This window comes from Orcinus orca, chromosome 2 (assembly GCF_937001465.1).
Source record: "Orcinus orca chromosome 2, mOrcOrc1.1, whole genome shotgun sequence".
Taxonomy (NCBI): Eukaryota; Metazoa; Chordata; class Mammalia; order Artiodactyla; family Delphinidae; genus Orcinus; species Orcinus orca.
The window spans coordinates 114,800,048-114,815,181 of record NC_064560.1 but is presented as its reverse complement, the minus strand read 5'-3'; the positions used below and the strand labels follow the sequence as shown (position 1 = coordinate 114,815,181).

At 39.1% G+C, this 15,134-nt stretch overlaps 1 protein-coding gene across 7 annotated transcripts in view; it reads right to left on the bottom strand.

Moving 5' to 3' along the window:
* Positions 1 to 15,134, bottom strand: part of TP53BP1 (tumor protein p53 binding protein 1) — a 68,685-nt gene that overhangs the window by 36,629 nt on the left and 16,922 nt on the right. For all 7 annotated transcript variants that reach the window (XM_004273930.4, XM_033435628.2, XM_033435629.2 and 4 more), the window contains exons 11-12: positions 12,861 to 13,066; positions 3,681 to 5,007 (exon numbers count right to left, since the gene is read on the bottom strand). In XM_004273930.4, the coding sequence (XP_004273978.1) occupies positions 3,681 to 5,007; positions 12,861 to 13,066 (1,533 nt within the window). The remainder of the gene's footprint in view (positions 1 to 3,680; positions 5,008 to 12,860; positions 13,067 to 15,134) is intronic.

Below are 15,134 nucleotides of genomic sequence, written 5' to 3'. Positions count from 1 at the left end.
ATCTGCCGCTGCCCGCTCCCCATCGCCTGCGTTACCGCTTGAACTATCCACCCCCCCACCCCCGCCTTCCGCCCCACCCCCCACCCCATCTGTGGAAAAACTGTCTTCCAAAAAACCGGTCCCTAGTGCCAAAAAGGCTGGGGACCACTGGGCTAAAGGACTTCAAAATACTCATTGGTTCTAACAGAAATCATTTGGGTTTCACAGTTCAGCAGTACTGACCAGCATTTCACTCTAGGTCACAGCGGTAGTGTTCATATCTAAATCTCTGTGCAACGGTAAATCTCACATATATGAGCATCTCCATTGTACACATTTTGGTTAGTCATTATTAAATTAAACATTTGTCAAGAAACAAAACTTTACTTTTTAACTAGGTCTCAGTTCCAATTTCTAATCAGAATTAGCAAATTGCCAAAATCACATTTTCTGATTTCCTAATTATCTCTAAGTTTGGGAGATTATGACTAAGTTTGGGAGAATAAAAGAATTACTCCAGATTGCTGTTCTTAAACCTGACAGATGAAAATTTGTACTTACTTTCCTGGAATGGCTCAAAATAACTATAATCTGGCATACCCAGTCACTATTCCTTGTGAAAACAGTTTGTCTAATGTGCTTCCCAACATCGTCAAGCAATTCTCCAATTCCCAGCACACACTTAGCGGGTGTCCTATGAAGTTAACTCAATTCTGACACTATCTACCCAGAGGTAGCATCAGATCCCACAAGTTAAAGGCTCAGTCCCACAAGACTGCCCTCACTTAAGACATCAGTCAGAGTCCGGGCTGTTACCTGTGCTTCTAAGCAACTGGCTCTACACTGCAGGTTCCCATGACACTTTCCTCACGTTCCATTAATTAGCTAGAGCTACTTATAGTACTCAGATAAACATTTGCTTACATTTACCAGTTTATTATAAAGGACACAGATGAACAGCTATATGAAGAGGTACATAGGGTGAGGTCCAGAGGGTTCTGATAGCAGGAACTTCTGTCTCCCTTAGAACTGGGATTAGATACCCTCCTGGCTCATTTATCAACCAGGAAACATCAAATTTTGTTGTTCAAGAGTTTTTATAGAGCTTTAATCCCCACCCCACCCCCCCATCGAGGAGGTTGGTGGGTGGGGCCGGAAGTTCCAACCCTCCAATCACTTTGTCTTTCTGGTGAACAGCCCCATCCCTGAGGCTATGTAGGGAAGATCCCACCCTAAATCACCTCAATAGCATTACTCAGGTGTGACAGAAAGGGCTTAAGCTTATTCCTATCACTTAGGAAATTACAAGGGTTTTAGGAGCTCGGTGCCAGGAACTGGATGAAGACCAAATATATTTCTTATTATACCACATTTTTCTTCTTTCATCTCTTCCCATTCCACTTCCACCCTTCATTATCTTTAATATCAAGCACACCTTGATATTTTTTCTTCAAAATCACAAAACAACAACAAAAAACATCTCTTACATCTACATGAAAGAAAATGAATTAGCAACTTGAAGGGATGAAAAGAGAAAATGAATGGACTTTAGAAATAAAGGATGAAAAGTACACATGCGCTGCTAAAGAAACTGTGAAAAGCAGAAGTGGAGAATCTCAACATCATTATCTAAATGGCAAAGAATTCCACCATAGTTACAGCAAAAAGAAATGGGTTGATAGGTAAGCATTCATTCTCTGGCAACTCCTTAAAAAGCAAGTCCTTTAAGTTAATAAAGAACTTAAAAATATACAGAAACTAAAATTAAAAAAAAAAAAACCACCTCACAAAGCATCATACATTCCAAAGATATATTTTATAGAATTTTCCTTCCTGGAACAACCACCTATTCTGCTCTCTTGACAGGAACCATCCCTCACATTATGATCGACCATTCAGACTTTTGAAAATCTGTATAAAATCTCTAAGTACATCCTTCTACGTGACAAACCATAATACGCAAATGTAATATGCAAGCGTTAATTACAGAAGACTATTTATGAAAAGTTATCTTAGCACCACTGATCTAACACATCACTAAAACCTAATGGAAAATTGGCTCTTATACAGGCAGCACTGCCACTACCCTTATCTGGTCTTCAATGCCTCATTCCTGGACTATTACAACAACCTATCAATTACCTTGTCTGCCTGAAGTCTCCCCCTTTCCCCAACCCACGATTCTTTCTGTATAGCAACCAAAGCAACCTTCCTGTAAAACATGACTTAGATCGACAAAAGTATTTAGATGTAATGAAATTATAAAAATCTTCAATAATATAGAATATTAGGTCATTCAGACAGTTCTTTACCATAACTCAACAGAATCAGAGAAACTATATCATACAGTTTTATAGTAGGAAAAAGCATAGACTTGGGAATCAGGAGACCTAAGTTCTAGTTCCACTTCAATCATTAACTAGCCACATGACTTTAGGAAGAAGAGACTGAACTCAATATCAGCTAACCTCCTTTTCAGCTCTAACATTTCTCATTCTGAAGAGGAAAAAAAATATTCATGAATATAAAGCCTAATGAACAGGGGAAATTTTGAGATTAAAAAAAGTACTACTAATAATCACTCCTAAACAAGAAGTATAAACGGGACTGTTCCAGGAACGCCGAAAGGTATGATCACCCATACTGATAGCTATGGTGTTACCTAAATACTGTTTCTCATTTCCCTATCCTTAGAAGCTTGCTTTCTTAAGTCTGTATTTTGTTTTTATTCTTTTGTTTTTGGAGTTTGCTTTGTTTACTTATCAATTGATTTATGGCTGCACTGGGTCTTTGTTGCCGTGCATGGGCTTTCTCTAGTTGTGGCAAATGAGGGCTACCCTTTATTGCAGTGTGCGGGCTTCCCATTGCCATGGCTTCTCTTGTTGCGGAGCATGGGCTCTAGGCGCACGGGCTTCAGTAGTTGTGGCTCACAGGCTCTAGAGCGCAGACTCAGTAGTTATGGCACACGGGCTTAGTTGCTCTGCAGCATGTGGAATCTTCCTGGACCAGGGCTCGAACCCGTGTCCCCTGCATTGGCAGGTGGATTCTTAGCCACTGCACCACCAGGGAAGTCCCTGTTTTGTTTTTAAATTATACTAACTTTGGACATTCAGAAAGTTTGAATTCTTTTCAGCTAATGTCATACATGACATTCTAGAAATATTTCAGAAAGTAATCTATATTCTCATTCTTGACTTTATAAAGAACACAAGCTAACACCTTTCCCAGTTTAAGGTTTAAGATGTATATATGTTGAACCAAATTTAGAAAGTTTACTTAATGCCCATAAGGAAGAAACAATCCACAGAGTTTTGAATATGATTTAACTGCGTAAGGTAATCAAAAAAGATCCCTGTACTACAAAGCCACTCTCAAAATATAAAAATATGGAACAAGGTTGGAACCTAAGTAGAAAATACCAGATTGGTACAATTTCTAAATACTTAGAAAATTCATGTTGATTACTCCTGAGTTATAAAGCTGATAAAAACCTCAACTGATCTCTGATTCTAAAAATAATTACAGCTACAAAAGAAAAATACAACCCCAAATTTTAAATATCCCAACTATTATTGGTTGCTCATAAACACACATCCAAGTTAACTTTCAGCCCTGATGTAATAAGCATGTGGTTCTCTCCTACCTTCCATTCCAAATTATAATTTGGTTGGAAACACAGAACAATTTGTAATCACACTTACCACTAGAGCTTTCACAGAAGCTTTGTGAGGCATGGGCAGAGGCTTTCTCCAGTGGCTGGGCCCCTACACCTGAGTCCAGCTGCTTTGTATTAGCCATTTTTGAGTCTTCCCTTAATGTGCTAACTGTTGTCTCTTTTGGTTGGGTCTGCTGCATTTCCTGGCCAGGTCCTGGAGCATCATCTGTTCTCACTAAAGTCAAGGGAGGCTGTGAAGAGTCTGCCTCTACAGGTTCTTTTTCTGCAGTCACTGATTTCAGATCTCCTTCATATTCTGCACTCTTTTCTTCTTGGGTATCCGCTCTATTCTCAACACATGGTTCTATTTCTGGAGCATCATCCTCCCACAACTGAGAATCTGAGCATTTTTCCACTACCTCTAAAGGTTCAGAAGAAACATCAACTCTGGGAGATGGTTCCTTCACATCTACAATGACAACACTCGAGTCCTCTGAAGTAGCTTCTTCCCATGCTTCCTGATCCTTATGTTCCAATTCTTGGTCAAGTACTGGAAGCTTTTGGGGGGAATCAATACTAATCACACTGGTTTCAACTTCCATAGCTTCCTGGCATTCTTGTTTGGGGACTTCCTTTGGAAGACCCAGCCCCTGAGACTGAGTTTCAGTCAGAGAAAGGTGCAATGCAACACTCTCCATATTTTCTTCTTTGGGCTCCTCTCCTTGACTTTCACAAGGAGTCTCAGGGATTTCTTCCACCTCAGACCCTGAAGACCCCTCCTCTGGATGATGTTCTTTAAGTTCTATAGCTTCCTCCTGATCTAACACACTAGAGAGTGCCTCAGATCGAGTAGCTGGAGAGGGAACTGCCTGACTACCTGAATCGCAAGTGAGATCAATACAAACGTCTTCCGCCACAGTTTCTTCTCTGCCTTTGCAACCATCAGCTAAAATACTAATGTCGTCTCTGCTTTCTGTGTTAACCCTCTTTGTTTTATCATCATTCTGATTCAGTTCTACTTGGCCATCTTGTGCTGGATTAATCAGGATACTATCATTTTCAGCAAGAACAAGTTTAGAATTGAGAACTGGAGACATGGGTTCAGTATCCTCAATCTGTGTGCTTTCTCCATCTTCATCAATCCTGTGAGAACTCAAGCTTTCTATCTTTGGGGACTGACTATACTCACTTGTAGAAAGCATCAACTTACAAGAATCCCCTGTCAAAGAAAGCCCAAGATCCTCAGAGGAATTCTTTGGTTCAGTCTCTGAAGTTTTAGAATACTCAACAGTCAAAGATGAACTATGCAAACCTCTATCCTTCTTCTCATCATTTGATCGTTCTTCCAAACTTGGAGATGGAATGAAAATGTCCTAGGGAAGAACAAAAAGACACAAATAATCATTTTGTCATAATCGTATTTCTTTTATATCTAATCCTTCAATTCTAAAATTTCTAAATCAACTACACAAGAATTTTAAAACTCTAGGGCCATAATCACCAGTCTGTTCATCAACACAAGTCACTGTTTAATGATCTTCTTGTGAATCACTGATCTAGAATAAGCACAATCCAAACAAAAACCTAAAGGTATTAACTTAGGTAGGAAGACACTTAAATTTAACTGTATACCACTACTAAAATCATGTCATACACTGTATGATGGGCCCTCAATTATACAGGAATCACGTGAACATATGCCTACACAGTCCACTTCGGTTCTCACAAAGTGGGAATATATACAGGCATAACTCAGAGATACTGCAGGTTCAGTTCCAGACCACCACAATACAGCAAGTCACACAAATTTTTAGGTTTCCCAGTGTACATAGAAGTTATGTTTACATTATAGTCTATTAAGTGTGCAATAGCGTTATGTCTTTAAAAGATGTACATACCTTAATTAAAAAATACTTCATTGCTAAAAAAATGCTAAATGTCATCCAACAATGATGGATTGCCACAAACCTTCTATTTGTAAAAAAATAAATTATCTGCAAAGCACAATAAAGCAAAGTGCAATAAAATGAGGTATGCCTGTCCTTATTTCACATCCCACTATTTCAAAATATGCTAGCATTCATAAAGATGTAAAATTCAAAGTTAACATTAATATTAGTTAACAGATACCACTACATACCAACAAGGAAGGCTGAAGGTAGTAAGACTACATCCTGTTGGTGAGGATGTGAAACTGTCATACACTGCTGGTGGCAATGCAAAAGCTAGAGCCACTTTGGAAAACAGTTTGATACTATCTTCTAAAGTTAAACATACATTAATATTACCATATGACTCAGAAATTGTACTTGTAGGTAATTAACCCAAGAGAAATAAAATCATATGTCCACACAAAGATGCAGTATGCAAATGTTCACAACAGTATTATTCATAATAGCCCAAAACTAGAAGCAACCCAAATGTTCATCAATTGGTGAATAAATAAATTGTGGATATCTATATTACAGAATACTACTCAACAATAAAAAGGATTAAAATATTAAAACTTGCCAGAATATGAACGAATCTCAAAAATATGCTAGGCTAAAGAACTCAAACACAAAACACCATACACTTTTGATTCCAATCATATGAAATTTTTTTTTAAATTTTTGGTTGTGTTGGGTCTTCGTTGCTACACACAGGCTTTCTCTAGTTGCAGTGAGCGGGGGCTACTCTTCATTGTGGTGCGCGGGCTTCTCATTTCAGTGGCTTCTCTTGTTGCGGAGCACGGGCTCTAGGCACGCGGGCTTCAGTAGTTGTGGCTTGCGGGCTCTAAAGCGCAGGCTCAGTAGCTGTGGCACACGGGCTTAGTTGCTCTGCAGCATGTGGGATCTTCCTGGACCAGGGATCGAACCTGTGTCCCTGCATTGGCAGGCAGATTCTTATCCACTGTGCCACCAGGGAAAACCTATATGAAATTCTTGAAAAAATAAAACTATAGTGACAGAAGGCAGATGAATGCTTGCCTAGGGTAGAAGAGTGGATGGGGGCAAAGGATTATGAAGAAACTTTTTAGGGTGAGGAAACTCTTCTGTACTTTGATGGTGATGGTGGTTATACATTTGTATACAACTACCAAAATTGATCAAACTATACATTTAAAATGGCGTTCTTATTTTATGTAAATAATACCTTAAAAAAAAGAAAATAACCCAAAGCTAAAATATGTTTTTATGTAAGAATTTAATTTGTTATTTTGCCTAACATAAATGCTGTAACGCTCTAGACATAGCTGGTAAGGCATTCATTTCCTATTTTTAAGGGAATGAGGAATCAAAATAGGTTGCCAAACATTCTGTATATTCTATAACTTCTGGTATTTCAATGTCTGGTGTTACTGTTTACACTTTTAGATTATAAAAATAGTCTTAAACTTCAATCTGCTCATATACTCTGAGGCATGACTGAGTATAAATTGGTTCAACACTTCTAATGGCAATTTGGCAATACACGACAACAGCCTTGAAATTTTATATACCCTTTAGTCCAATAATTCCAGTTCCAGGAAATTATTTGATGAAAATACACTGGGATTTAGCTAGAGTGCTTGATGTTCAGTACTAAAATTATTATTTGGAAAAGGAAATAATATAAAATATCTTAAATATCCACTGATAGGAGATTCATTTTAAAATTATGATACACCTACATGATGGAATACTTTGTAGTTACACAAAATTGTAGAGGAGTATTTTAAAATATAGAAAAACATGCAGGCTATGCATTAAATAGAAAAGTTTTTAGTTAAAAAAGTATATGAATATATATTTTATTGTGGTCTATACATTTTTATATAATTTTCATTTTTTTAAGTTAATAAATATATACTATTAAAAAGTTATGAAAAACAAAACAAAAAAGTTATGAGCAGTTTACTTGAGACAGGATAATTGATGATCTTATTTTCACTTATCTGTATATTATACAAGAAAAATGTATTTACTTTTCTTGTAAAAAATAAGTCATTTTACAAAGGCTTATAGTTAAGACATTGCTAATAAAATTATAAATACCTTTTTAAAAGTCAAACTCATAAAATAACCACTTTAAAGTGAATATTTACAATGTGCAACCACCACCTCTATCTACTGAAATGAAAATGAAAACATTTTCATCACTTCAAAAGGAAACCTCAGGGACTTCCCTGGTGGCACAGTGGTTAAGAATCCGCCTGCCAATGCAGGGGACACGGGTTCGAGCCCTGGTCGGGGAAGATCCCACATGCCGCGGAGCAGCTAAGTCCGTGTGCCACAACTACTGAGCCTGCACTCTAGAGCCCGTGAGCCACAACTACTGAGTCCGCGTGCCACAATTACTGAAGCCGTGTGCCTAGAGCCCATGCTCTCTGTGCCTAGAGAAGCCACTGCAATGAGAAACCCACACACTACAACAAAGTGTAGCCCCCGCTTGCCACAACTAGAGAAAGCCCATGCGCAGCAACGAAGACCCAATGCAGCCAAAAAAAACATAAATTAAATAAATTAAAAAAAAAAAAAGGAAAGGAAACCTCATATTCATTAAGCAGTTGTCCACATTCTGAATATGTTTTAAGTGTTATCAAAGTAAATACGTGATATCTTTTACAGAATTTTTTCAATATATGTATAATTTCAGTCAGCAAAGTAAAACTTCAGGGGCTAACCAGCCTATCAATAAGCTGTACTTCTTGATTTTTTTTTTTTTTTGCGGTACACGCGCCTCTCACTGTTGTGGCCTCTCCCGTTGCGGAGCACAGGCTCCAGACGCGCAGGCTCAGCGGCCATGGCTCACGGGCCCAGCCGCTCTGCGCATGTGGGATCTTCCCGGACTGGGGCACGAACCCGTGTCCCCTGCATCGGCAGGCGGACTCTCAACCACTGCGCCACCAGGGAAGCCCAAGCTGTACTTCTTAAGACTGCCTGGATCTAGCCTCCGAGTGTCTGGCCCCTAATAATCCACAGCGCTGAGGCTCCCTGAAGGCCTAGTCAGAATAACGAAGTTAAGTGAAAAAACCACCTCAGGGCTCTGGATAAAGACTGATGAAGAACTGTCAGGACTTCGTTCAATGAGTCAACCAGTCTAGATTCAACAGACATAAATCCATAGTATCCAACCAGTCAAAAACTGGTCTCACACACACAGAGTTTAGGAGCCACACAATCATCTATACTCTGACTTGTCATCCCCAAATTAATATGTATATCAAGAATGAGAAAGTGTTAAATATCAAACTATTTTCTACTAATCCTCTCCTCAGCCCTCACATCCTGGTGAAGGGTCGAAGAGGCTATGAAGTTAACAAATATATTAGGAAAAAAAGAAAGAAATACATGGGGCTTCCCTGGTGGCACAGTGGTTAAGAATCCGCCTGCCAATGCAGAGGACACGTGTTCAAGCCCTGGTCCAGGAAAAATCTCACATGCCGCGGAGCAACTAAACCCATGTGCCACAACTACTGAGCCTGTGCTCTAGAGCCCACGAGCCACAACTACTGAGCCCACGCGCCTAGAGCCCATGCTGCGCAACAAGAGAAGCCACCACTCCCACTCGCCGCAACCAGAGAAAGGCCGCGCGCAGCAACAAAGACCCAACGCAAACAAAAGTTAATAAATAGATATTACAACATCAAAATTAGGTTCACTTGGACTTCCATAACCAATTTACAGAAGAAATAACAGATGTGCAAAGGTGAGTCATTAAGACTAACATGTGGGCTTCCCTGGTGGCGCAGTGGTTGAGAGTCCGCCTGCCGATACAGGGGACATGGGTTCGTGCCCCGGTCCAAGAAGATCCCACATGCCGCGGAATGGCTGGGCCCGTAAGCCATGGCCACTAAGCCTGCGCGTCCAGAGCCTGTGCTCCACAACGGGAAAGGCCACAACAGTGAGAGGCCCGCGTAACCGCAAGAGAAAAAAAAAAAAAAAAAGACTAACGTGTAAGGAGTTTGATACATAATGAAAAAAGTATGGAACTTCCAAATAAAAACAGTGGATTTAATACACACATTTCCTTTAACTCTCTTCCAAAATCCCACTAAGCAATGGTAAAGGGATTTTTTTTTTAAATGCATTTTCAAGAAAAAGAGAACAGGGATTTCCCTGGTGGCGCAGTGGTTAAGAATCCGCCTGCCAATGCAGGGGACATGGGTTCGTGCCCTGGTCCAGGAAGATCCCACATGCCACGCAGCAACTAAGCCCGTACACCACAACTACTGAGCCTGTGCTCTAGAGCCCGTGAGCCACAACTACTGAAGCCTGTGAGCCTAGAGCCCGTGCTCTGCAACAAGAGAAGCCACCGCAATGAGAAGCTCGCGCACCGCGAAGAGTAGCCCCTGCTCACCGCAACTAGAGAAAGCCCGCACGCAGCAACTAAGACCCAATGCAGCCATAAATAAATAAATAAATAAATTTATTTTTTAAAAAAAGAAAGAAAAAGAGAACAAAGAACAGATAACCACAATAAAATTTTGCAAGAGTGGTCATCCATCTAGCAGACTAGTGAAAACTGAATTCCTAAGACAGCAGTGGAGAAAGCTAAGAAGTAACCCAAATTATACCTCAGAACTACCATGTCCCAAAAAAGATTCAGGACTTGGCAGTAGCCCAGGTAACTCTGGAAGTGGTGATGAGGGTAGTGCTAAAAACAGGAGGAACACTGGCTGGAAATCTATTTAAGAAGCAGTTTAATCCCCAGATTCGCTCTTCCTGACCCTCCTCTGCCCTGGAGAGGGTAAAACAGAGCATCCCTGAACTGGAGGAAAAGAGGCACAGTTATCAGAAAGTACCAGACTGAAAACAGGGAGATTAAATGAAAATTTACATATTCAATGGAACCTGCACCTGCCTCTCAACACCCCCAGTCCTCTTCCATCATAGACTTCTAAAGCAATGGCAGACAGGAGGGAACGTGAACAAGACAAGATAAATCAAGATACTGACATTAGGGGACCCCAAAAATGGCCCTGCATATCACACTACAGTAAATTCCAGACACATGAAGCACTAACCACCAATTCAGAACTTCTAATCAGTTTTCTGGGATTTCACTCTTAAAGCAGTCAGAAAATCAAGGATTATTATCAGACTCTTGAGGAAAGCCTCTTTAAAAGTCAAACATCAAAACTAACAAAACTAACTAAAATCTATTTGAAGAAATAGTGACTATTGCAGGGATAAAACTTCTCAGAAACTATTACTAATATCATTAAGGAGATAAGATAGTATACCCATGAAATGACAAAATGCTATTTTTTTTTAAAAAGGGAGAACATTCAAGGAAAAAAAAAGAGTATAGAAATGAAAAATCCAAGAGTAGAAATTAATGTCTCAGAGAAAGTTATAAAATGGTTGAACCTGGCAGTTGCACTCCTAATTATATACAAGAAAAATAAAAATACACATCCGCGCAAAAACTTGCGCACAAATGTACACAGCATTATTTATAATAGCCAAGAAGGGGAAACAACCCAAATGTCCATCAACTGATAAATGGATGAATAAAACGCGGTATGTACATACACAGTATTATTCAGAATAAAAAGGAATGAAGTTCTGATACATGTCAGAACGTGGATGAACTGTGAAAACATTACAGTAAAGAAACCAGTCACCAAAGACTACATATTGTATAATTCCAGTTATGTGAAATGCCAGGAACAGGCAAATCCATAGAGACACAAAGTAGACTAGTGATTGACTAGGGCTGGAGGTGGGGGAAATGGGAGTGACTGTTAATAAGCATGGGGTCTTTTGTTGGGGGTGGAGAGGGAGCGTGATGAAAATGTTCTAAAATTAGACTCTGGGGCTTCCCTGGTGGCGCAGTGGTTGAGAGTCTGCCTGCCGATGCAGGGGACACGGGTTCGTGCCCTGGTCCGGGAAGATCCCACATGCCACGGAGCGGCTGGGCCCGTGAGCCATGGCTGCTGAGCCTGCGCGTCCGGAGCCTGTGCTCCGCAACCGGAGAGGCCACAACAGTGAGAGGCCCGCATACCGCAAAAAAAAAAATTTAGACTCTGGTGAATAACTATACAACTTTGTGAATATACTAAAAGCCACTAGATTATACACTTTAAAAGGGTGAACAACACGATGCGTGAATTATATCTCAATAAAGTGAGGGTTTTTTTAAGTTTTAAAAAAAAATAGTTGAGGAAATCATCCAGAAAGTTAAACAAAAGGAGAGAGAGATGGAAAGTAGGACACAAAATAATAAAATTACAAGACTATTCTAGGAATATGAATATCCGAACAATAGGTACTCCATTAAGAAAAAAAAAGAACAAAGGGGAAGAAATTAAATAATGAAATGTCCCTGAACTGAAGGGCTTGAGTTTCTAGATTGAGAGGGCTTACCAACACAATGAAGGAAAACAGACCTATGCCAAGGGTCTGGAAGTTTCAGAACACTGGGGATAAAAAGAAAAATCTACAAGATTCCAGTAAGGAAAAAAAACAGCTCACATATTAAAGATCAAAATCAAACTGGCCACACTTCTCAACAGCAACACTGGAAGTCTGAAGATGGTAGAGCGATGCTTTCAAAAGTTTAAAGGAAAATTATTTCCAACCTAAAATTCTATACTCCTACAAACTGTGAATCATGTATGAGGGTAGAAAGTATGCTACTAAAGAATGTCCTCCATCAAAATGAGGGAGTAAACCAAGCAAGAAGACACGGAGCCCAAGAGGAATCCAACACAAAGACAGGTAAGGACAATCTCCAAAGACAATGAAAGGGAGGTGACAGTTATATACCAGGAATAGAAGGCAATAGCACAGATTAGAACTCAGGAGGCTCCAAAAGTGGTTTCTCCAAAATGAAAAAGTTTGAGGCCCCTGAACATCTTGAAAGGAGATATTGACAACTGGTGGAGAGCCTAGGGTTGATTTAGTGAGAAGTTCATGCGTTAAGGCAGAATAATGACTAATGCCCCCTTTCAATTTCAAAGCAACATTTTTAAGAAGTTAAAGACACAGTACAAATTATACTCCAATAAAGATGTTAAAAAAAAAAAAGACATAGTACAAAATTCAAACATAAAAAGTACATCAAGATGTTAGATGACCCTGGAAATGTTCTAAAACTAGATTCTGATAACAGCTGCACACTTCTGTAAATTTACTAAAAAATCACTAAACTATACACTTAAAATGGGTGAGTTTTATGGTTTCTAAATTATACCTCAATACAGTTGTTTAAAAAAAAAAAGATGTTAGAAGGAAAAAACTTTTTCTATGATACTCACATGAGAAAACTCAGGCTGGGATGGAACAGGAAGTGAGCCAGGAGTGAAGACTGGTGTGCTCTGAGATACCGGTGTTGAGGCTTGTGGTGATATAGTGGGCTCAGGTGGGAGAGGAGGGTTTTCTATCCCTACCGGTTCATCACCTTTGAGTTTCTTCTGAAAAGACTCTCCCCCTTCAGATAACACTGACATATCCATTGGCTCATCTAGTTTAAAATAGGAAACACAAATTGAGAAATAAGCACTCATCAATACTATTCATGTTCCAATACCACTAATAACAATTATATTCAGATATTTTCATCCCTAAAAAAACAGTGACAATTTTCAGAAAAGCTGATAGGTTAATAGAAGATTGAGTCCTGGAAATCTAGCAACACTTTATTCCCCTGGGGGAGGGAAGTCCACACTCCTAAAATACTCAGATATAGATTAAAATAGGGTTCATCTAGGGATACCCATCCATCCATGATAGTAAATTAACTAGGTTCCTCTGAGACCCTTTCCTGATTATAGCTCAGTTTTCACATTTGCATAGGAACGCCCAGATTAATGGCACCTAATTTAACCACAGGCCTTGAAAGGCAGTGAACTTGTTCATCACTCTAAGTAAATATCTACATATTTATGAACTCATTTTATTTGCATTAACTGCTAAGTGCAGAGAGGTGGATGCCAGGACAAATAGAGAAGAAGGGAAAAAAAAAATCTATCAATGACAATCAGCAATGATTTATCAAAGAACAAAGTACAGGACACTAATCCTGAGACAAACTGCTCAGGAGGGAAACATACACAAACAAAACACAAAACACTGCTTTTCGTATAGTATCCTACCCACCTGTAGGCTAACAGGATCTTCCTCAGAGCCAGCCTAGCTCGCTAGGTATTTGATTCATCAACCCCTTTTCCCCTATCTTACAGCTTGACCCCAAACAGGCTTCCATTAGACCACTCTCACAAAGTACCTATGCCATTTAGTTTTTCCCTATAATCCACATTCATGCTACCAGGTACCCGCTCCACCTCCACCTCAATACCTACCCCTGCTGCTTAGCTTGGCCTCAAACGCACACTCCACTCTAATGCTAGGTTCGGGAACTGATGCTGTAGGCCTTTATTTCCCTACCACAGCTGTGTTAAGTATTCTCATTACACCTTTTGATCTTTATTGCCGCGACAAAGCGCTTATTAAGGACTGTTCTAAGCACTACATATAAAAAGGCTTTAGGTTAATATTCTTAGACAACAACAACAAAATACAAAAAAGCATACACAGTTGCACAGTTATGCACATATTAAGCAAATGCATTAAATCTAAAATTAACAAAAGAAAATACAATGTTACATGAAAAAAAAAGAACACTGAATCATATACATAACATGATCCCACTTGTGTAAACATACTTTATATTTATGCATAGAAAACACTCTGAAAGGAAACACATATCCAAATACTAATTATATCTGGACTGTGGTATCACAGGTGATTTTTATTTTCTTCTCATTACTTTCCCATATGCTTTCCAAACTTTCCACAGTAAGTACTAATTATGTTTACAGTCAGGGAGAGAGCATTTTTAATATAATTACTTTTATATATCTTCAGTGTTCACACTACAGATAGAAAAAATGGTTCTAAGGATAAGCCAAACTTAACTTGCATTAACAGCCTTTTTTTTTGTTTGTTTGTTTGTTTGTTTGTTCTTCTTTCTCTACTTCCTTTAGGTGTAAGTTTAGATTGTTTATTTGAGACTTTTCTTGTTTCTTGAGGTAGGCTTGTATTGCTGTAAACTTCTCTCTTAGAACTGCTTTTGCTGCATCCCATAGGTTTTGGATCGTCGTGTTTTCATTGTCATTTGTCAATAGGTATTTTTTTGATTTCCTCTTTGATTTCCTCAGTGATGCCTTGGTTATTTAGTAACATACTGTTTAGCCTCCATGTGTTTGTGTATTTTACATTATTTTCTCTGTAATTGATTTCTAATCTCATAGCATTGTGGTCAGAAAAGATGCTTGATATGATTTCAATTTTCTTAAATTTATTGAGGCTTGATTTGTGACCCAAGATGTGATCTATCCTGGAGAATGTTCCATGCGCACTTGAGAAGAAAGTGTAATCTGCTGTTTTGGATGGAATGTCCTACAAATATCAATTAAATCTATCTGGTCTATTGTGTCATTTAAAGCTTCTGTTTATTTATATTCATTTTGGATGATGTGTCCATTGGTGTCAGTGAGGTGTTGAAAGTCCCCCACTATGACTGTGTTACT